The sequence below is a fragment of the Podarcis gaigeae genome (genome assembly GCF_964106915.1).
Source record: "Podarcis gaigeae genome assembly, chromosome: 7".
NCBI lineage: Eukaryota > Metazoa > Chordata > Lepidosauria > Squamata > Lacertidae > Podarcis > Podarcis gaigeae.
Genome location: NC_139683.1, coordinates 77098004 through 77121817, shown reverse-complemented (window position 1 = coordinate 77121817; position 23814 = coordinate 77098004). Strand labels below are relative to the sequence as shown.

The window sequence follows — 23814 nt, the reverse complement described above, 5'->3', positions numbered from 1 at the left end:
ACCCCAGAGTCAGCCACGACTGGACCTAATGGTCAGGGGTCCCTTTACCTAATATACAGTCATCCCTTGGTTTTGGAACAGTTTAACTCCCGAACATGTTGGCTCCCGAACGCCGCAAACCCAGAAATGACTTTTCTGGTTTGCAAACTATTTTTGGAAGCTGAACGTCTGACGGGGCTTACACAGCAGCCAATCAGAAGCCATGCTTTGGTTTCCAAATGTTTTGGAAGTCAAATAGACTTCCGGAACGGATTCCATTTGACTTCCAAGGTACGACTATATGTTCATTAGAACCAATAGGTAGAGCAAAAGGAGTGACATTTACAACACAAATGCTATATATGAGTTCAATGGGATTTACTCTCAGGGAGGTGTGTGATGGATTGCACTCTTTTTGTTTTAAGCAAGATTCACAAATGCAACGGAGACTAGCATGAATTTGATGGCATTTGAATATTAAATCACCATACCAGTAAATAGCGCAACTGTTCCCACGCATATGTATTCAGGCTCAGAGTTAATTTCGAGTTCTAAGTCTCTGTAATATAGAATTTGGGATTCAAATTCAGAGAGCAGAGGGCTTCCTTTGATGAAGTTTTCAATGGTTTCCTCTTTCTCTCTCTGCCAGATGTGATGGTAACATCTGAAGCGCTCCAAGGCTGCAAGGACTTCCTGAAACATTAACAAGTCACAAAGTAAGGCGGCTGAATAAGCCAGCTCCACTACAATGTTTTACCTGGTTCCTAGGAAAAATGTGCAGGAAGAGTTAAGATTAGAATGAAAACAAACCCAAAGAAGTTGTGAACCTCCAAAAAGGAGTATATTTAATTCTGATCAAAAGAAAGACTTTGCAAAAGAGGACTCAAAATTCAATATTACAATAATTCAGAATAATAAGAAATTGATATCTAAAACATATAATCTTTATTATATATAAAAAACATATAAAATTATTATCTCTTACTGGACTGGGAATTGATGGATGAAGAAGTGAAAGAAACAATGATTAAATGGGCCCAAGATGTCGGACATACTACTTATCTAGAGCAATGGGAGAAACTCTGGCGAGAAGATATTCGATTTACCGCCTCATACACAATCAAAGGAAATTTTGTTAAGATGTTCCACAGGTGATATCTAACACTAGCTAGGTTGGCAAAGATATATAAACTGAAATCCAACATTTGTTGGAGATGTGGTAAAGAAACAGGAACAATAATACATATGTGGTGGAGGTGTGAGGAAATTAAGAAATTCTGGACAGTAATACATGAAGAATTAAAGAAGATGCTGAAATATCAATAATTAAAATACTTAAAATAATTAAAATATATCTCCTTGGATTGATGGGGAAAAGATACCACGGGGGCGGGGAGAATCTTCTTATATGCAAGCACAGTAGCTAGAGTAGTGATTGCTGCTAAATGGAAATCACAAACTCTACCTTCAAGGGAGGAATGGATTTGTAAATTAAATGTATACTTAGCTTTGGCAAAACTAACAGCTATTATAAGGAATCAATCAAATCAAAAATAAAAAGGAGTGGAAATGTTTTGATGAATATATGGAAAAATATTGCTCAAAAAATGATATGCTAATATGCCTAGATGAAAATGTAAAGTATCTGAGGGAATGTAAGTTAGTAAGGAAGGACAATAAGTATACATAGATGAATTGAGAAGCCTGCAGAATGCAAGATAAATGTAATCTCAGAATGTAGAGGAAATCAAATGGGGGCGGAGGGAAGTGGGGGAGGGACAAAAGAATATTACGTTTGATTGAGGATATAAATGATAAATATATGTGGGGATGGGGATGATGTGGGGATGGCTTTGGTATATTTACATTGTGATGTAATATGGAATAAAATTAATTTAAAAATATTAAAAAGAAGTTGCAAACCTTCAAAAAGTGTTCTTAGGAAAGGTTTGTAATGTTTCATTTATTCAAGTAGCTGAGCATGGAGTTGTGTGCTCAGTCAAAGCAACATCCACGATCACACACAAAAATCTAATTTACAGTATACATAAATTGCAAAAGGTTAAAGCTACGAGCTCCCAAACATGCAAACAGACCAGCATTGTGAGCCAAGAAGAAGGTCCCATCTCAACTGGCTGTTATATGGTCCAAAAAGGTCACTATTTCTTTCTAGCTCCTGTGTGCAAACCCTGCAGTCTTGAATGGCTTAACGAACAAACAAAGATGCTCTCTGCAGAATGGCAAAATCACATGCCGTGTTGCAATGTGGGTTTGGTTGGCTGGAAATGGAAGGGACCCAGAACAGCTCTTCCGTTCCTGGTGTGGTACAGAAAAGGCCTTCAGGCATGTACTGAGATAAAGCTCTTGATAGGGTGTTTTCCTTCACAATGTAAGGAAAGTCACAAAGCCAAAAGCAAAAGTACCGTATTTTTTGCTCTATAAGACTCACTTTTTCCCTCCTAAAAAGTAATGGGAAATGTATGTGCGTCTTATGGAGTGAATGCAGGCTGTACAGCTATTCCAGAAGCCAGAACAGGAAGAGGGATTGCTGCTTTCACTGCGCAGCAATCCCTCTTGCTGTTCTGGCTTCTGAGATTCAGAATAATTTTTTTCTTGTTTTCCTCCTCCAAAAACTAGGTGCATCTTATGGTCTGGTGCGTCTTATAGAGCGAAAAATACGGTAGTTAAGCAACTATAGCCAATGAGATTTATTTTTTGTTATTTCCCCCATTTTGGTGACTGTGGAATTCTGCTAGCTCAGAAGGCTGCCCAGGTCAGACATGATCCTGCAATAGTTGCGTTCTGCCACCCTCTCGTCATGGAAATTCTACTCAATATTGATGCAGAGCACATTCCAACATATAGTAAAAACTTAAATATGTGGCAGGATTCCCAAAAAATAGACCAGAGGAAATTGTATTTAATCCAGCAGAGCTTTACTGGTACTGATGGCAAATGAGCACAATGGTAACAAATCTAATCCAATCAGGATTGGCACTGTCCGTAAGAAATCCATTTGCAGCAGACTTAACTTAAACTTACAATAACTTATAACAAAGCTGAAACTTAACACTAAGCATACTATATACAGAACACACCAGAAGGAAAGAGATAGAAAGAGTGAAAACAGGGCGTCTTCTGGCCTTGCAATTATAGTCAGCATGACCTTGACAGAAGAGATAACAGGAGGAAGAAGAAGAAGAAGAAGAAGAAGAAGAAGAAGAAGAAGAAGAAGAAGAAGAAGAAGAAGAAGAAGAATAGGAGGAGGAGGAGGAGTTTGGATTTGATATCCCGCCTTTCACTCCCCTTCAGGAGTCTCAAAGCGGCTAACATTCTCCTTTCCCTTCCTCCCCCACAACAAACACTCTGTGAGGTGAGTGGGGCTGAGAGACTTCAGAGAAGTGTGACTGGCCCAAGGTTACCCAGCAGCTGCATGTGGAGGAGCGGAGACACGAACTCGGTTCCCCAGATTACGAGACTACCGCTCTTAACCACTACACCACACTGGCTCAGCATCTCTGAAGATATAACCCAAACATCATGAACCTTCTGCTTGTTTCTTTCACACAGAGAAGCTTCCAGAACCCTCTTGAATTAATTAGAATAGGAAAGATCTCTACACATTAAATCAATACTTTCTGCACTAAGAAATTCAAACTGACACTCTTAACAATGCTTTGCAGTCCCATTTTTCCACTGACTTCTGCCAGTTCCTTCCTCCTCCTCCTCTTTCTCTTGCTTTCCATATACTTTCCTCCCCATCCCTTTCTGTGACTCTTTTCTCTTCCCAATTTGGTTACTTCCTTTTCATCAGCCGCCTCACTTAAAGATCCCCTCTACACATTTACTTACCCTTTTGGTGGAGTTGATAGATGTGCTAAGAACGGACATCAGCTTAATTATTTCCTTATTCTCTGAAATGCTTTTGTAGTAGTTCTTGTTTTGGACAGGAGAAGGCAAGATCAGAGAGGCTGTATCCGAAGCAGTGTCTTGAGCAAGGAACAGTTGCAATCATCACATTAATACATTAGGCCTCAGAGACAAAATCACAAATCTCAAAACACATCTTCATTATATATTGTGCTGACCATTCTAAAAACTTCAGCACAGCCTAAAATTACATGCTGATAGCTTTGCAGTATATTGATGCTAAGTTAAGTAATAGGCTCTTGGTTCAATTGCTTCCTTGAGAGCATTTCAATCTTCTCCTGGTGATTCTGTTATCTTATTTATTTGTTAAATATGGATTCCAAACAAGGTCTCTTGACATTTATTTATTTTTTTACGTTGACAAGCTACACCTCACTTCAGGCTTTGAGGGACTCCATACATTATAGAATGTGGCAAAAAAAAATACACATGGGGACTAGTGCATCTGTTTTTGCTGATGTTTTAACATGCAAAAATCATCCTGAGTTGAACACGTCATCCTGCTTGCAGGATCCTGCTCATGAATTCCTCCAAAAATTATGTACAACCCTTGTAAACTCCACTTGCTTAGGAGATCTAAGTTACCATGAATGTTCCTTAAGTTTTAATAACAATTTTTAAAGTACGGATTTCTGCCAGTATATCTAATAAAGGCAAGATTCATACATAATCGCTGCAAAGTATTACCAAGGATATTTCCAACTTCAGTTTGTTTCATTTCAGTCTCAGAATCGCTGTCTCCTTCATTTCGCAAAGCAGCCATTTTACTTTCTAGCATCTTTTGCTGGGCAGAAACAAAGGGGAGAGGGAGATTATGTGGTACCCAAACCTGAATGTATCTTATCAGGAAAGTTATCAGAAACACAGAGGCGCCATACCTTGGGTAGCCTCTCCTTGCTCCACTGGCCAACTCCTTTCATGACGCTTACAATGCAGTCCACAGCCTTGTTGAGCGTTTGCTGTACTTCCTCGAGTGTGGGCATCATAGCAAAATTTGGAATGGAAAGGATAACGCTAGCCTTAAAGATGGGCTGAGCACTCTGTCTCTGCTTGGAGGCACTCTCCTTATCTAAAAAGAAAGGCAAGTGTCAGGCTTCGGGGAATCAGCTTTCTCCCCCATGGCAGTAGATAAGCAGAACAAAGGAAAAGGAGTCTTCTTACCAGTTAGAAACTATAATAATCATAGCGAGAGAACAAAGAACACATCTCCTAGTAATGGCGGTGCTCCCAATTAAGGACTCCACCCCCTTCTGTCCCTATTAATCTACATCACTTCTGTATCTCGTAATCTGAGTTTATACCCTCTGTGCTTTCTGTTCTGCCACTTTCTGAGCTCTTCTCGACTTTGGGGAGGGCGGTGGAGGAATGCTGTCTAGAGACTGTGAATCTGTTAACCCTCTCCCTTCCAGTTTTTCGCCTGCTAGCTGTTCCCCATCCACTATTTCCCAGCTTCTGTCTTCTGAACTTCTGTCTTCCCTCTGCAAACCACTGTTCCAAATCTATACTGTCCTCCTGCTCCTGGGAAGATTCAAGATCCAGATCAGGAACGGGGGGGGGGGGGCGAGGCTCCCAATATTCCTCCTCAGTGCAGCCCTCTGCAGCACAGTCCCTGACAGCAAGACAGACAAACCATTATTAATCCAGGACAGTCTGCTGAAGAAAAATAAGAATATCCCAGGTGTCAAGGCTTCAGGGAACCCTATCCCTCCCCCAGGGGCAGCCAAAAATGCTGATAAATACAAAGAGTCCTTACCACATAATTTATTCAGTATTCACAGAGAGAGAGAGAGAGAATGTAGCCTCTATTCAACGATGGTGTTGCTCCAAGTATAGTCCCACTCCCCTATGTCTCCCTTAATTGACGTCACTCCCGCGTCGTTTAATCTGAGCTTTCTGCCTCTGAGCTCTCTGTTCTAATACCCTCAATGCCCGGGGGCAGAATGCTTTCCAAGGACACTGAATGTGTCAGCTGGTTCTCCCCTGGTGCTTCTCCTTCTTCCTGCTCTCCCCTTCCAGTATTCCCCAGCTTCTGCCCTCTGCAGCCTCCGAACTATGCCCTTCCACAAACCACTGTTCTAAATCTATACTATCTTTCTGTTCTCGGGAAGGTTCAGGAGAAGGGGGCAGCCCCCACCATTCCTCTTCAGTCCAGTCCCTGATGCAGATGACTTGGTGACACTCCAAAAGTGTTTCCACTGGAGGTGCCCGTGGTTCTGGTTTGGCTTGGGGTGCTGAACTAAAAAAAGAACTGTTCCTAGTAAATCTTTATATGATTCAGCAAAGACAGACCCTGCACACATAGTGCCCATTATTCCAGCTCATGTTAGCCATGTAGCCCTGAAGAGGAGATGACCACCATAACAATCTGACAGTGGATATTAGATGTGCAGCAGAAGCACACCCAACACCCACCCAATCCTCAGTCCTATAGACATTCCCATGACTTGCCTTCACTAGAACAAATCTGTATTGCTGGCGTGTGCTAGGATTTGCAGCACTTGCGTTGTGGCCCACACACAGTGTCTCAGTGTGCCGGCAAACAAGGTTGCGTGTGGTGTCCATGCTGAGAGAGCATAAGTCTGTTTGACGCCATATCGTCTCTGATTAAACAGCAGCATTCTATCAACGCAGACATCTAGGATTATTTAACCATGCTCCTCATCAAAACCCACAGCGGTTCATAAAGAAAGCACTAGCATGTATTTTCAATGCACTGCAGAACTTCAAAGCACCTTTGTCCCCAATCTGTCTGCATTCTTTCCTCCTTTTGCATGAAAGAGCAATATTCAGGAAGCTACAGTCCACCTCCATTAGCATCGGAGGAAGTTATCCCACTGATGTCAAGGGGAAGCAGATTGTGTGCCCTGGGAATCCTATCTGCTCTGTTTGATTGCTAAAGTCTTCTTTGTGCATAGACTTTGCTGTAGCACACAAGTCGGTGGGGAGACGCAGAGGATGGAATAATCAGCCTCAATGCTAAAAAATAGGACTTGTCCAAGAGGTAAGTCCATTGCCGGTTCTGGACAGGGTCATACTTCTGCCCCATAGTAGACCCAGTCCTGTTTCCTGTTGACCAGGGATGCTTGACTTCTGTTGAAAATGTCTCATGGAGCATTATTGACTGGTAACAAGTAACAGCATTTGCAAATAACAGCATGCAGCCTGTCCTGTATCCCCTAAGGCAGGCTTCCTCAAACTCAGCCCTCCAGATGTTTTTGGCCTACAACTCCCATAATCCCTAGCTAGCAGGACCAGTGGTCAGGGATGATGGGGATTGTAGTCTCAAAACATCTGGAGGGCCAAGTTTGAGGAAGCCTGCCCCAAGGTGACCTGCTGCCCTTGGGGGACAGTGAAATACAGTATGTTAGGGGAAATATTCAGCTGCCAGCCTAATGAGCTTTTCAACGTGGAATTGGGAAGCAAGGCAACAGCTAGCACTTTGCCTCAGGTGGCAAAATGTCTTGAGCTGGCCTTGGCTGATCTGGCAAAGCTTTAAACAAGCCAAATATTGTACCACCCAACTGTGCAGTCTCACCTAAGACCACCAACAGCCAGTTCCATCACCAACAGCTTGTAAGAAGATGGGATGTTTGAAATTTTAACCATGGTTTTGCTATGCCCAGCTGTTTCTGCTGAGCATGGCACGAGACTTACCTAAGAAGCTGAACATAGAAGAGGCTTGGATGCGCCTTCTCATGGCCTCCAGGGTGTTGCGAGTAACTTTCAGAAGAGCATCCACGTTGCGATGGTTGAAATGGGACAACAGCTCTTGGGCTTCTTCCTCTAGCATTTCCATTTCCCTCTTCTTTTTCTTGGTCAAGGGGGAAGACAAGCCTGCTGACATCTGGCTAGCTGTGTGCGAGGATGCTAAGGGGTCTGATGGCCCGTCCTCCTCCGCTCCTGGGAACAGTAATCAGTGGAGTTAAGTCAGTAGCCTTCTGAGCAGCCAGTCCTTAATCTTGACTGTGTTGCACAGCAAAGGTGCCTGAGTCCCCAGTCGCACAGAAAGTTCTGTGTCAATGTGAATAGAAACTTCATGCAGACCTTCCCTGTGCAACAAGGGGAGGGGGTAAGCACTCACAATGAAGTTGGGACTAGGCTTGCACATGCATCCATCCCCCTTAGAGATATTTTGTGTTCATCTGAACATGCCTTCTGTCTGTCTGTCTGTCTGTCTGTCTCTTTCTCTCACTTTTTCTTGTTGTCAACCACTTATGTAATTAGCCAGTTAATATGAGTCAGAACTGAGATACCCCATGTTATACATTGGATTGTTCATAATGGCTCTTAAGAATACTGTGATGCTTCAGGAGCACAGACAATCCACACACAAAATTGACCAGGTACAGAATTGCCTGAGAACCTCAACTTTCCTTTCTCTTTTTAAGAACAATATTTTTAGAACTTTTGTTTGTGGTTCGAGGACCCGACCCCCGAAATGTGAAATGAATGCACAAGGACACGAGATATAAGGTTAATGGGCAAGAAAAGGCCACAACTTTATTGATTACAGCAGTGAAAAGGTATTGGCTTAGGCATTGGATGTCTAAAACAAGGAGGGTTTATTCACCAGTAGGTGGAGCCTGTTGATGCTAATCCAACTATAGGCTCTCCCCTGATGTCACCGAGGGTCGTGCCATGGCCTCCCACCAAGCAGGCATCGGACAGAATACACAACCGCCAGATTCCTTTAACGGAATACCCAAAAATTGAAGGCATAGGCGATGGCCACACCTAGCCCTTCGACACACCACAACACATTATTCCAATGCCTAACCTACCCACCAATACCAAAAAAGTTGTGACGATTGCTACGAGGTAGGTGAAAAAACCAAAAAAGCCTAATGCCAAATGGAAAAACTCCTACCAGGCCCCCTGGACAACCAGGGCGACCAACCTAAGGTCCATAGCAAGGCCAATGACCTAAGCCCTAACTCAAAGGGAGTGGAGGGTGGGTGACTCGTGACGGGACGACGATGAGGAATGAGGCTGGGGAGAGGCTGGCACCGCAGCAAAAGGCTGCTGAACATGCCCCCTCTGAGGCACCTGGTTGGGTGCCTGCCGAGGGGCGTGGGCGCCAGCCAGGTAAGGTGGAGGCAGGGGGCTAACGCCCCCTGCTAGGGGCAGTGCTTGGGCTCCCGCCCACAACCACTCCCCTCTCTTCCAGGGAGGAGAGTCTTTGCAGATATAGGCCTGAAAGTGTATGAGCAATGCCTAGTTCAGTTTCAGACAGGAATCACTACAGTGGTACCTCAGGTTACATACGCTTCAGGTTACAGACTCCGCTAACCCAGAAATAGTGCTTCAGGTTAAGAACTTTGCTTCAGGATGAGAACAGAAATCGTGCTCGGCGGTGCGGCAGCAACAGGAGGCCCCATTAGCTAAAGGGGTGCTTCAGGTTAAGAACAGTTTCAGGTTAAGTACGGACCTCCGGAACAAATTAAGTACTTAACCTGAGGTATCACTGTATTTCTTTTTCTCTTTTTAAAAGTTAGTATTATTATTTTCATGAAACATTACAAAGAGCAACTACAACTGCAAAGAATTATTTCAGTTAGTAGCTTGGACAAAACACAGCACAGTACAACAAGGAAATTATCCATCAATGTCATATTATGAGCACTCTGCTCTCATGCATTTTCTGAAATCTCAGTGTCGAGTTTCTCTGCATGGGGCACCCACCTGTCAAAATCTCTTTTGCTCTGATCTTAAAAGGCAGGTGGGACGAAGCTTGCACATACACTTTTGGTGGCTCCCCCACCCCATTAAGATCGGAGCAAGATCGGGGACTTAAAAAGGAAGGTGGGAGACTGGCAAAGGTGTAGGCAAGTCTGCTCCCTTTTGTCTTTTAAGTCCTTTTCCCTCTGAACTTCAGGGAGAGGAGACTTGCAAAAGCCTTTCTGAGTCTCTACCTTCACCCGTTTAAGACTCACATTCTTCTCCTGCAAATGGCAGTGACAACAATAAGGTAGGGGGTAACCTTTCTACCGACCACCGACCACCCACTTTCAAAAGAAATATTTGAAACCTCTTGTGTAATATTTTTGTGAAGCATTTTACAGCAGCTTCCACAGTCCTGAAGAGACTGCAGGAGCTGCCTTAAAGCGCTTCGCAAAAGTGCTGTTTGAAGCAGCTCGCGTGCTTCTCCAGTTCAGCTGAAATCCTGCTGCCTTGGCTATGCAATCCTCTTCTCTGCTGGGAATAGAGCATGCAGCGAATGCCCCATCCTCTCACCCCTCAGCTGACATCACTGGTGACGTCAGCTGATGGGTGTGTGGGCGTGGTTGGAGGGAAAATAGCCTTGCAGGCCAAGTTAGAACACGTGGATGGCCAAGACTGGCCCACAAGCCAGAGATTTCCCATACCTGAAATAGACTATGAGTTAACATATGGTGGAATGCCAGTCCTTACCTTCATGCATTTCCTCATTGCTGCTTCCACCCAGAAACTTATTGCCAGAATCCCCTCTGATTTGCCCCTCTGTGTCCAGTAACATGTTGATAAGCTCATTTGCTGCTTCTTCTACCAATGAGCTTTTCAGGTGCAAAGTGCATGCTCCCTTCGTACAGAGTTCCTGCAAAAATGCAAATATCATTTAGATTTATTTTTTTTCTTTTTTTCTTTTTAAAATCTTCTTTTTTATTTTGACAAAGTAATAAGAATAAACAAATAAGAATAAATATATGCACCCCACCACCGAGACCATTCCGTTGTAACTATCCAACCTCCCAAAATTTCAACACCTCTTGCGATGGTTTGACCCCTTTCCGTTTTAACAGTACAAATTCTACAAACACCTTCCATATTTCCTCAAAATCATTTCTCCTGCATATCCCCTGTCTTATCTTAATGGCACATGTTAAATTATCATTAATTGAAGGAAAGCCTTACTTCTGCACATGACTGTGGCCTGATGGGAAGTCTTGCTTCTAAGCTTTGCTTCTGCATATGATGCTGCACAAACCGTTCTAAGCTGAAACATTCCTAGAATGTTCAGTTCACATTCAGTTCGTACTCTGACCTGTTCTTAATGCATAGTGGACCACATCTACGGATGAATATTATATCAATCACTAGTAAAAGTTTAATAAGGAGGTTTTCATGCCTGTCTAGTTCTGTGCTCCCTTTCCCAGCCTTTAATCTATCGGTGATTAATGCCTATATGCAACCCTTTGCTTTGTACTTGTGTTAACCAATCAGCAACAATCACGTATGTGGCAATGCTGTAATATTCAATAAAAGGGACTCCCCGAGACATGCTCGAGAGATGCCTCCCATATGACACCTGCTACTTGTCTGTCGTTATTTCAACCCAACAATTAATAGCCATCTCCCACACCCCTTTATACCATTCTTCCATTTTATATTCACCTAGCCCCTTCCACTTCCTAGCTATCATAATTCATGCCGCTGTCAATAAATTAGGTTTAATTCTGGCTTAGCAATGCTAGCAACAAGACAGTTGCGTATGTAGTTCTCTTGAGTTACATAAACACACGGAAAGAGCCAACAGTCTTTGTTGCATTTTTTGTCTCATCGTTGCTCCAAGGAGCTCAGGGAAGCATACATGGGTCCACACAGACACACAGACATGTCTGCTGTCACCATCCATTTCATCTTCCCAACAGCCCTGTGAAGCAGATTGGGTTGAAAGATAATGACAGACCCAGGGTCACCCAATGAGATCTGCATAGCTGAGCAGGAATGATTTTGAACCCGAGTCTCCCAATTCCCAGGCTGGTATTCCTATACCACACTCACTGTGACTGTGTCATTTCAGCAGAAACAAACAGGCCAGTCTTCAGAAGGCATCTGCTCAGCTCTGATGAGGCAACATTCCAGGGTGAGCATTTCTGCCCCTGCTGGCTGGTCCCCTCTCGATCTTTATTCCTACCCTCAAGGCTCACTGTCCTTCCAGTCTCCTTACCTTCTCCTCTCTCATTCTCTTGTCCTTATACCCACCACCTGATTTCTTTCTCTCCTTGGATAGCTCCATAGGTTACAGCATGGTCCTGATAATGTCAAGGTTGCAGGTTTGATCCCCGTATGGGATAGCTACATTGCAGGGGGTTGGGCCAATTGATCCCCAGTTTCCCTCCCAACTCTACAAGTCTATGATTCTATAAAACACCTGCTTCAAGTGGATACCTCACAGTAACATCTGGGATGTCTACCTCTGCTGCTAGTTCGTTCTTAGTGGCCCACAACTCCACTGCTTTTCTAGGGTATCAGTACATTGCCGTCTATAGCACTTTGTTGTATTTAGAGCATCACAAACCATTCTTCCACTTATTTCCATTATCTCTACAACTTTTGGTGGCACTAGCTCTAGAGAGAAGCCCTGTACTGCTCGGGTGTACCTGCCGACCCTCTCTTTTCCTCTTCTCGCCTGCTACTTTTCCAACAATATGCTATCGTGACGAGAACGACACAAGCAGCCCCTGTCCTTGCACAGTGCTATGGTCCATTTCAATGCTGCCTGCCTGAAATGGAGAGACAGGCCATTGTGACCACATGATGTTGCTTGCCTGAAAGGGAGGGGCTAACCACTGTGATGTCATGCAGGTGGTCTCTATGCCCACCAGCAAATTGGGTACCAGCAACCTTACACGCCTCCAGTCAGTAGAGAGCAGACTTGGGACTAACAGATACCCAGGAGAAAATACATTTTGTGGTTTCCCACTAAACAGCTAAGCTCTGCACCTTCCTCTGATTCACTCGCTCTGTGCTCCCCCTCTCTTGGGACGCAGTTGGTGCTGTGGTCTAAACCACTGAGCCTCCTGGGCTTGCTGATCAGAAGGTCGGCAGTTTGAATATCCATGATGGGGTGAGCTCCTGTTGCTCAGTCCTAGCTCCTGCCAACCTAGCAGTAAGAAAGCATGCCAGTGCAAGTAGATAAATAGGTATCACTGCAGCAGGAAGGTAAACGGCATTTCTGTGCGCTCTGGTTTCCATCATGGTGTCCCATTGTGCCAGAAGCGGTTTAGTCATACTGGCCACATGACCTGGAAAGCTGTCTGTGGACAAACGCCGGCTCCCTCGGCCTGAAAGCAAGATGAGCGCCACAACCCCATAGTTGCCTTTGACTATACCTAACCGTCCAGGGGTCCTTTACCTTACCCTTCTCATGCACAAGGATGCCATGAAACTAGCTCCAATCGTGTGGCTTTTGAATCCAAAGCCATCATTTTAAATATGAAGTAACTGTAAGTAAAGCATCTTATTTATTTATTTTTTACCAGTGGGAACTCTGTGTTTTATTTTTCATTTTCAGCAATGCTAGGAATGCAAGAATGAGACAGAACAGGGACAGGGCTGGGTAGCTCCAGCTTCCAAATTTTTTAACTCTCTCTACATATATAAACTATAAGTCAACCAAATTTATTTCTAAAACCCAAGATTTACTTGAATGAGAAAGGTGTCATTTGAACCCTAGACCAGACAAAAGTTTCATAACTTTCTTACTATCCCATTCTCTCAAGTGCAAGGATCTCCTCTCTTCAAGCAGGAAGGAACTACCATTCCCACCATGATTTATAGGACATACGTAGGAGGCCTGCTTTCTGCAGCTGGCGGCCAGTGATAGCATCTCTGCGCTTTGCTTGCCTGCTGCCTGACAGTCTGTTCTCCAATATGTGGAAGCCACACTTTGAGGATGAGAAAGCAGCAGAGAGTCAACTTGAAAAAGGTGTCATATAGATGTCAGGGTGCTATCAGCTGTTCCCAGCTGGTTGCCCAGGGAAGTATAAAAAAAAGTTTCTTACAGTCCTTTTTCATTTCAGTCTTCACAGAGAGAGGCTATAGAACCCAGCCTCTTTAACAATAGCATTGTCCCGAGTGAATCTCCACCCCCCCCTTCTCTCCCACTTCCTCATTCGGCGTCATCATCACCTCCTCTACGGGTGCTGCTATGTGCCCTCTGTCTTTGAGCTCTTTGCTCTTCTACTTTTAAGGATCGCCAGGTTCTGGGGGATGGAGGGTCTGGAATGCTTTCTAATGACAACGTGTCAGCCAGCTGCTGCTCCGGCTCTGCCTAATCTTCCTCTCCCATTATTCCCCAACTTCCCCCCTCATCTGCCTCTGAGCTGTGACCTCCCTCAAACCCCTGTTGTAAATCTATACTGTCTTCCTCTTCCTCCTCCCTGGAAGGGTCCGGATGGGGAGACAGTCTCCACCATTCCTCTTCTACCCAGTTCTTGACAATTAGTTTTCTTTAACAGTGGAAGCAGGTTTTCAGATTATACGCAGCTCTTCTTCAGGCTTTGATTATGAGAGCAAAAAATAAACATCCAATAGTCTAGATAGAAACAACTGGGGAGTCAGGCTGATGGTTACTTGGTTGCAGAGGTTTACTGGCCATTGCTGTTGGCATGGAGGTAGTCTAGGAGGCTGAATTCAAAAATGCCATTCTGATGTCATGTGTGATGTCACAAAGGGGATATCCTTTACGTCTTGGTAAAGCCAAAAACAGTTAACAGTCAGATTGCATCTCAGCCCTGTCAAGATGGATCTCCCTAATAGGTGATGAATAGTTTTATTTGGGGGATATATTAACTTTTACTATTGGGGAAAAGTTTTAGATTGGTTTGCCAGCTTGTGGCCCATCAAGTTGAGGCCGATAGATATACATTCACAGCCCTGTACCCATCCAATAATCAACTATATGTGTGACTTTGGGACTGATTCATACAACCACATTTCCTTTTCCACTCTATAGCAGCTTTTTCTCTGTATTTGAAAAAATAACAAAGGAGACGATAAGGAAGCAGGAATAAGATTTGGATGAGGATGGTGAGGATCTAAGCTTTACATCTGAGGGGGCTAGGAAGATAGTTTTGTGGTCCAACATAGGAATGATGGGAGCTTCATATTATTGAATTCCTGTTCCACAAAGAAGAAGTCTTTGAACTCTTTGCGCTCCTACTTTTAAGGCTCGCCAGATTCTGGGACAAGTAGGGTCTGGAATGTTTTCTAGTGACAACGTGTCAGCCAGCTGCTTCTCTGCTCAGCCTGATCTTCCTCTCCCATTATTCCCCAATTTCCCCCCTCATCTGCCTCTGAGCTGTGTGGGTCAGAATTGACGCTTTTGAATTCTGGTGCTGGAGGAGACTCTTGAGATCTTCTTGGACTGCAAGAAGATCAAACCTATCCATTCTGAAGGAAATCAGCCCTGAGTGCTCACTGGAAGGACAGATCCTGAAGCTGAGGCTCCAATACTTTGGCCACCTCATGAGAAGAGAAGACTCCCTGAAAAAGACTCTGATGTTGGGAAAGATTGAACGCACTAGGAGAAGGGGACAACAGAGGACGAGATGGTTGGACAGTGTTCTTGAAGCTACTAACATGAGTCTGACCAAACTGCAGGAGGCAGTGGAAGAAAGGAGTGCCTGGCGTGCTCTGGTTCATGGGGTCATGAAGAGTCGGACACGACTAAATGACTAAACTGTCAGAAGCTCATCCTATACTCAAGTAGGACCCTGGCAGAGACACATGCCTGCTGGCATGTTCTCTCCTTCCTGGTCATTCGTTCGGGAGCTTCAAAAGCTTTATTCTGCCCGAACATCACAGCGCCTGATGCTAACAGACATCGGCACACTTAGGGATTCACAGAGTCTTCACAGCTTGCGTAACAGGCCTCAGCAACTCAGCATTTTGGCTAATCTACTTTATTTACATATAAACACACACAGAGCACTGCAACATGGCTCCCTCTCTCTCTAGCATCAAACAGCAAAGAGAAAAAGAACAAAGGACAATAGACCCACTTCACGGAACACAGTAACACAAACATTCTATCTCCATCACTTCCCACTCTGTGGAGTCAAAACATACACCATCATGTGATAGACAAAAATCACATGACTGCAATCATGGAGCAGGAATTCTAACAACAAACAACAATGACTCTGTAGTTTTATCTGAGGCCATAGTTCTGCACCTGATCTGTTACACCATACTGAAGGTAGGCATTCATGTGATTTGTAGACTTTATCATGCAAATAGTCCCTTTTTAAATGCAGTTATGCATTTATGAATACAACCTCCATTCAAAAAACTAGAAGTAAGGAGGTGAAGTCTAATCTAGTCTTCTCCCTGACGCTTATTTTCTATGTGCAGGGAAGTTTGTGTGTATATATGTAAGGACATGCAATAATGCAAGCAGCTGAAAGCGGTGCAGCTCAGGCACATGTTTAATTCCTCAGTGAAGGCTAGGTGTATATGATGACTATACCTTTGTCATGTGAAGGAATTGCTCGCAGGTCTGCGGATCGTCTTCAGGGAGATTGCAAAGGGGCACAGTGCTCATTTCTTGAAGAACAGCATTGATACGAAATTCTATTAGGTCATTTACTCGATCAAGCAGCAGCTCAAGGTCAGCTTTAAGGGCAAGGAAGGGAATGAGTATAGTTAGGCCAAGTACTTTCAGAAGCCACTTTCCCCTCCCTTTTAAGTGTGAATGGACTAATGTGTTAGGAAATTCTTAAAACCATCATTATAGAGTGTAACGCAGCAGCCAGCTGAGAGGGCAGAGAGGGATTTTCATCATCAAAATCTTGAAGAGGACAGTTGAAAAATATAAAAACATTTTATAAAAGAATGGAAATGGTTTACTGAACATTTACAAACAAACTAAGTGTAAATAGATAAGAACATTAACAGGATTGTTGTAATAACCCACAGTTTTATAAGAGTCTATATTTAAAGTAGATAAATAAATGAGTAAGTAAAGGTAATTTGGAATATGCAGAAGATATTAAAAATAAATTTAAGGAACCGCAGAAAGAGGGGAAAGGAAGTAGAGTTTTGAAATGTTGAAATGATTGTAAAATTATTGAAATGTATAAAATTAAATAAATAAATGTATAAATAAAAAAATTTAGAAGAAAAATATAAAAACCAATCACTTTTTAAGAGTTTCAGAAGTGAAACAAAACTGCACACAGGCTGAGAAATAGACTTGGGACTCAGCTACACGGCTGCAAATACAGCGATTGAAGTGTATTGTAAGTGTATTATACAATTGTGACACTAGATGGCGGTGGTGAGCTAATGGTAAATTCCACATGTATTTTAAAAAACGTTTTTAAAAAGCATTTTCACAGTGTTTTTTACATATGTGTAGATTCAGCCATAGAATGGCTGACACAACAAGACATGGAATGGCTGATGCTGCCAGACAGCAAAGCAATATGGGGAAGGTATGATTTGAAGAATGGAAATAGCAGGCAATGGATCAGGTCTTTAATCTATTCCTTACCTCTTTTCCCTACACATACGCGCAGCTTCTCTGAAAATAAGAAACTTTCTTATTGTTTTACAATGGTTTGGTCATCAACTGGTGTTCCCAGCCCCATGTCTTCTCCTAAATATCTAGTTTGGCATTAAAAATAAAAAACCTATCACACTCTAAATCGGTATAATTTCCACTTATAAGTAAGGATAAAAGGATGAGTAGTACAAAGAAATAGTGATAAGCTTCCTGAACTCCTTCCTGGAGTTCAAAGTCTTTATCCTGGCACTAGAGAAGACAACAAAGATCAAACAAAAGAACAATTGTCCAATAAGTCTAGCTGGCCAAACACTAATTTCTTCTTGATGTCACTTAACACACCAATGAACGCCTGTGCTTTGCACCTAACAGTATACAGTAAGTCTGCAAGTTATGCACATTTAACATGTGTGCATTCAGCAAAAAAAAAAAAAGAATTAATAAAGGGTGGAAAGGAAAAATGACTTTGGCAATCTCACCCACCATTGAATCTGATGGGTTTTGACCATACATGATTATGGCTTTGGGTGCGATCCCCGGAACATAACCCCTGTGTTGAAGGCTTGCTGTACCACCAAGACTGAACAGATCACATGCAGAGTTTGAACCGCAGTCCTGATCATTAACAAGGCACTGAATTTGTGTGCTTATTGGTTATAAGGGTCTTATTCCTAATGATAAGACTTACCAAGCTTATCCAAAATATTCTGTAAGTACTTCTCAATATTCAGGGATGTCCAGGTCAGCGTGGTCAAACCAGGCTGGATCGCATCATCCACTTTCGCCAAATGAGGAGCCATTAGCACATGAAGGGGAGTTTGGATTTTTGATTTCACTCTCTTGTACTCTGCCAGCATCATCTGAAATGAGGCCCAGGAAGAATTGTAAACATGCAGCATGAGGGTGGCACTCAAAGGTACCAGCATCCCTTATGATACCCCCCCAAAATCTCAGTATGTGCGTTATTCCCACTGGTGGGTCATGTCCTCCCCATTTCGTGCGGCCACCATTTTGTGTTATGCAGTACACCCTACGGCAGCCATTTTGTATTATGGCACACCCCACAGCAGCCATTTTGTGATAGGCACCCACAACACACTCTCAATATTCCAAATGTGCCTGCCGACCCAAAAAAAACCTTTATCCACCTTATATTGTCAAGTTCTGCTCTACAGATTAAAGACATACTTGGACTATGCTCAACTGACTGGGTCACAAGTTGTCCATCAACCATGTATTGTGGCCTGGCAAGATAATTTATAACCATCTTATTTTTGCTGTCCTGGAAAAAGCCACTGTTGGAACTCAGCTACATTAGTAAAAATAAAACGTTATAAATGTGTTACAACACTGTGACAACAGATGGCGCTGTAGAGCTGAAATTGGAACTCTATGAAATTTTCCATTGTGAGCTTTAAAACCGTTTTTTTTTCCAGAGCATTTTCAGAGTGTTTTTTATAGTTGTGTAGATACAGACTTTGTAAGCCATCTATATCTGACAGGGTGGGTCACAATATGTCAAGACCTGGCTTAAGGGCTATCAGGATACAAAGAATATGACAATTTGCTAGGATACTCTTTTATTTTATTTTTTAAAAGGTGGGGTCAGTTTTGCTGTAGTTCATCTCATCATTATACTTGATAAGCCTCCAAGTTTACTGGAGGGAACACCTAATCAAATTTAGTGACATATGAGGATATAGTTTGAGTTCCTAACTTGTAGTTTTATAAATCATTTAATGTGACAACACGAATAGAAGTTATGAATATTGCAGTTGTTGTATAAGGGATTATTATTATGACTGGAATGTAATGGAAATTAATAAGATTTTGGAACACAGAAATAAAGCAAATAATCCAGCCATCAATTCTAGCACCTTATCTAAATTATGTAATTCGGTATTTGAACTATTGGTATTAATAATTGAATTATAAATTGGTATTGTTATAATGAGGCTGTTATTGGATTGTAATTGAAAACTAATAAAAATTATTATCAAAAAGAAAAATTTAGTGAGATATAGATAAATTCATTAGGAAAGACTACATAGCAATTTAAACAAGACAGGATTCCAACCTACTGGCACATCCAGGAGATCCTTAAAAAACTGTTTTATCCCTAAAGAGTCATATGTCAGCAGCGCATGAAGTAAACTAAAAAGACTGCACAAGGATAGTTTATCCTGGGACATCAGTTATCTTCTTAAACCAGCGAGATGACTTTCCCATAGATGCAACAGTTAGGTGGAAGAAATCCAAGAATACCTGCAGCTTATTGAAGTTCTGTTTGTAGGAGTCACGTTTCTGTTGAAGTGCAACGGCAAAGGGTGGAATGTCTAGTCCCATGCGTGACATGCACTCTGTTTCCCTTATTAAGGTGAGGATCTCGGGGTCAAAATTGACAAATATTTCTCCTGGCTCTGGAGCTTTCACCAATAACGAGGCCTGAAGCCCGGCTCTAGCTAGGTGGACCTGCAGACAAGAAATGTTACAGACATTACTGTCATCAAGAGGAGCTCACATCTGGCTTTGTCCAAAACTATCACCTTACACCAGAGGTTTTCAACCTTTTTGGGTCCACAGCTCCCTTGACCAACTGCATTCTTCCTGAGGCAGCCCTGTGGGGCTCAGGAGCCGGCGGCTCCTCACCCTTTTTTGAGCACTCTCCCTTGTGGGCTCAGCCTACTCTCCACTCCCCTCTCCTTGGGAGTCCTCCGGGCAGCCGCAACTGCCACCCCGGTCTCTAAACTGCCCCAGCCCCACCCCAAAGAGTGGTGTCTCCTCCCACGACCCCACGGGGACCTGGGAAGCATCCCCTGGCCAGCCCCAGAGACACTATTCACCTGAGGAGCTCGTAGCCAGGGCTGCTGCAACAAACAGCTGTGCAAGCCTTTGGGAGGCAGAGATTCCAGAGGGCATCAGAGGAAGGGAGGGAAGGAAAGGGGGACAGAGGCCTGTGTTGCCCGTGGCTCCCCTGACCATCATTCAAGACACCCCAAGGTGCCATGGCTCACTGGTTGAAAACCACTGCCATGCACAAAAGCAGGGGCAGCACAATCTAATCATCTGAGCAACTGGGATGCAACCAGTCTCAGAATCCTGCTCTTCTAACTATCTGGAAGCTTTCCATAGACTTTTGATTGCTATAGACTGGCTTGAGGATGAAGTTAGAAGACACAACTAGTTGATGCCTTTTATGCTATGCACTGGAGGACGACATTGTGCAAGGAAAATACAGCCCCAGAAGCCCTTTTCGGTAGCCTGGAACCCCACAAAAAAACCTAGAAGAATCCTTCATGCCCATGGGTGAGTTTCAGTGTTGCGCTCTTCCAATTGTTCTGTCTGCACAAGCGTTTCAGATTGTGGAGGGAATGATTCCCCTCTCCTCCACCCGTGTGTTGCTATGGGGGTTCTCCCAACACACACACCCAAGTCAATTTGTGGGGCCGTAGGGGAGGCGAGGGGGGAAACCCCATTGGGCAAGCAGAAGTCCTTGCATTGCAATTCCACCGCTGGGGCTCATTAGGTGAATCCCACCCCAAGTCATGAAGCAGAGGCAACATTTCAGCAAGCTACTGAGCAGTTCTGTAGTTCTATGGTTCTAGCAAACTGCAGTTCAACATTCACATCCAGCAAGGTTGGAGAATAAATGGCGCTTGCTACACTTCATGGCGGGACACGGGTGGCGCTGTGGGTTAAACCACAGAATCTAGGACTTGCCAATCAGAAGGTCGGCGATTTGAAACCACACAACGGGGTGAGCTCCCGTTGCTCGGTCCCTACTCCTGCCAACCTAGCAGTTCAAAAGCATGCCAGTGGAAGTAGATAAATAGGTACCGCTCCGGCAGGAAGGTAAACAGCATTTCCGTGCACTGCTCTGCTTCACCAGAAGCGGCTTAGTCATGCTGGCCACATGTCCAGCTGCACGCCGGCTCCCTCAGCCATTAAAGCGAGATGAGCACTGTAACCCCAGAGTTGGCCATGACTGGACCTAATGGTCAGGGGTCCTTTTACCTTTACTTTACACTTCATGGCTACACAACAAGGCCAGCTCTGAACCAGTGTTGATCTTGGTTCTCCTCTCCCACAGTTCCTGAAGCAAGGAGCCCTATTTCTGTGCTAGCCTTGCCAGAGACAGAAGCTGCTGTTGACACATTGCATGCACATTCTCACATGCTGTATACTCAGAAACCTTTCACTGAATAACCCATGTGAACATACAGGAAAAAATCATACTGAGTCAGAACACTGGTCCTGCTAATCTTATACACTTTAATCTCACTGATCATGGCTCTTCAAGACCTCAATCAGGAGTCTCTCTGTCCTGATATCTAAGAACCTTTTAAGTCAAGATATAAAAGACTGAACTTTCCACAAGCAAAGTTTATATTATACCACTGAATCCTGGCAGCAATAAACCCAGCCAGATTAGTAAGCAATCTAATATACTCATTTCTGCTGAGCAATTTCACTCAATATAACACATTTTGTGTATGATTTTCATTAATCTACACATTAATGTGCCCACTTGTGTCCACTAGACATTAATGTGCCCATTGTTGTACATGCTACTCAGCTGGAGAACCGCATTGCAAAATTCAGAGATGTGTACATTTAAAGGGGACAACTGTGTTTCTGTTCATGTAGTGTTTCAGAAAGTGTGAATTGCATCAGCTTGCCTTAAACAGGAACTAAAATTTCGCCCCATCTCTAGCATCAATTCATACCACTTGAATTCCACTAAAAAAAACAAACAAGGATGCCATCTTACCTGTTGAAGCCACGCCCTGTGGTAGACAACCTCAAACTCCAGAAGGACTTTGGCCACCCTGTTGTAGTTGCGGATTATGGACTTCGCTTCTGCTGTCTGCAGAACGAGGGGGTGCTTCTGGAAGAGATCCATGGGTTCCTGGATCCTGTGGAACAGCTGCCGAGCCCACAAGATCTTACCAGCCACGGGAGGAAGGTTGCGCCCCAGCGGTGGGTCGTTCTTTTGCTTGGAGTACAGCTTAGAGACCATCTCAATGTCATGACCATAGTTTTGAAGGATTATCTTGTATTTCTCATCAATGCCAAGGTTAGGAATTCCTAGTCTGCAAAGAGAAAGCATCACCGTCAGGAGAGGTTTATGAAGATGGAGTTAGTTCATCGGTTTCTCTTCACAGAATCATAGGACAAGGTTGTGTACCAAGGCGCTGTCTTGCCAAATACAAGGTGGTTCTTACACCATCAAAACTTAACACAAGAAGGAGGGAGGGGGAAGGAACAGAGGCAAGAAGGGTAACCATGTTAGAATCACTACCTCCTAGTGATTCTTCCAATTGGTCTTCCGGTTGGATTTTCCCATACTGGCACCCAAGCCACAAAGTTCCCAGGAGAACAATAAAGCACACTGACATGAAGTATTTTGGTTTATGGGTTCAATTAGGCCACAAGTCTATTGATTACAAATGTGAGCGGTTTGGCTTTGGCATTGGGTTGAAGCTAGGCTATATCTTGACTCCTGCCCATCTGCAATGAGTCCACTTAAGGGTACACCACCAATAGGGGGCACCCTATGACTTACATCACATAGGGGCACCCCAAGGAGTCCCTGTAGGGGCTATGATATGGCCCTAGCCCACGTCCAGGCTTCTGACAGGATTCACACCCCGAATCCCTTTAACAGGATACCCTTACTGAGGAGGGGCAGGCGAAGGCTACAACCTCCCCTCCATCCAAACAAAGGCTTAAGAAAGCTAAAGGACCCCTGACAGTTAAGTCCAGTTGCAGACGACTCTGGGGTTGCAGCGCTCATCTCACTTTACAGGCCATGGGAGCTGGCGTTTGTCCACAGACAGTTCTTCCGGGTCATGTTGCCAGCATGACTAAGCCGCTTCTGGCACAACAGAACACCAAAACCAGAGCAGCACATGGAAACACTGTTTACCTTCCCGCCAGAGTGGTACCTATTTATCTACTTGCACTTTTTGGCATGCTTTGGCATGCTAGGTTGGCAGGAGCTGGGACCGAGGAATGGGAGTTCACCCCGTCACGGGGATTTGAACCGCCGACCTTAAGATCAGCAAGCCCAAGAGGTTCAGTGGTTTAGACCACAGCGCCACCCGCGTCCCCAAAAACAAAGGCTTACCCAATGCCTAACTGCCACTCGAGCCCAACGCCCACCCTGAAAGCTGATTGGCTGAGGCAGTCTCAAAGGGGGCAGACCCTAACAACAATAACAAGAGCTGGCATCCTTCTGCCCCCTTGGCCAGTAAACCGTTGAGACCCAGCTGCCTGGCCACAACACCACCCACCGGGAATGGTGAGCGGACTTCACAAAACAAGTCTTATCAGTGGAAGCCCTACATGAGGACTTTTGCTTGCAATGGGACTTTCCTTCCTCTCCATCCCTATGAACCCCCCAAAATTGACTCCAGGGGGCACAGGAGAACCCTCAGAACAGCTTACAGGGCAAGGAGGGGGTCATTCCCTCTGGCAAGCTGAAATGTTTGGGTAGACAGGACATTTGTCCTAGCATGACTTTGCATTCCACTTACAGAGTTGGAAGGGACCACAAAGGCCATCTAGATTCTAGATGATAAACCCATGCGCCATGGGAATTCATGTTCTTTTATCTGGGAGCAACACCTTGA

At 44.0% G+C, this 23814-nt stretch overlaps 1 protein-coding gene and 1 long non-coding RNA gene across 5 annotated transcripts in view; one reads left to right on the top strand and one right to left on the bottom strand.

Annotated features, from left to right (window-relative positions):
- DNAH5 (dynein axonemal heavy chain 5) overlaps positions 1–23814 on the bottom strand; it is a 165418-nt gene that overhangs the window by 107372 nt on the left and 34232 nt on the right. For 2 of the 4 annotated variants that reach the window (XM_083747096.1, XM_083747097.1), the window contains exons 14-23: positions 21951–22272; positions 19445–19651; positions 17868–18039; positions 16142–16287; positions 10321–10483; positions 7564–7809; positions 4788–4978; positions 4597–4693; positions 3832–3968; positions 471–672 (exon numbers count right to left, since the gene is read on the bottom strand). In XM_083747096.1, the coding sequence (XP_083603222.1) occupies positions 471–672; positions 3832–3968; positions 4597–4693; positions 4788–4978; positions 7564–7809; positions 10321–10483; positions 16142–16287; positions 17868–18039; positions 19445–19651; positions 21951–22272 (1883 nt within the window). Of the gene's footprint in view, positions 1–470; positions 673–3831; positions 3969–4596; positions 4694–4787; positions 4979–7563; positions 7810–10320; positions 10484–11836; positions 11941–12269; positions 12385–16141; positions 16288–17867; positions 18040–19444; positions 19652–21950; positions 22273–23814 lie in introns of those variants that run through there. The other 2 variants (XM_083747099.1, XM_083747098.1) reach the window with 2 other exon arrangements.
- LOC310848456 lies at positions 14363–22013 on the top strand. Its single transcript, XR_014566415.1, has 3 exons — positions 14363–14430; positions 18034–18095; positions 21894–22013. It is a non-coding gene; the product is annotated as an uncharacterized lncRNA (long non-coding RNA).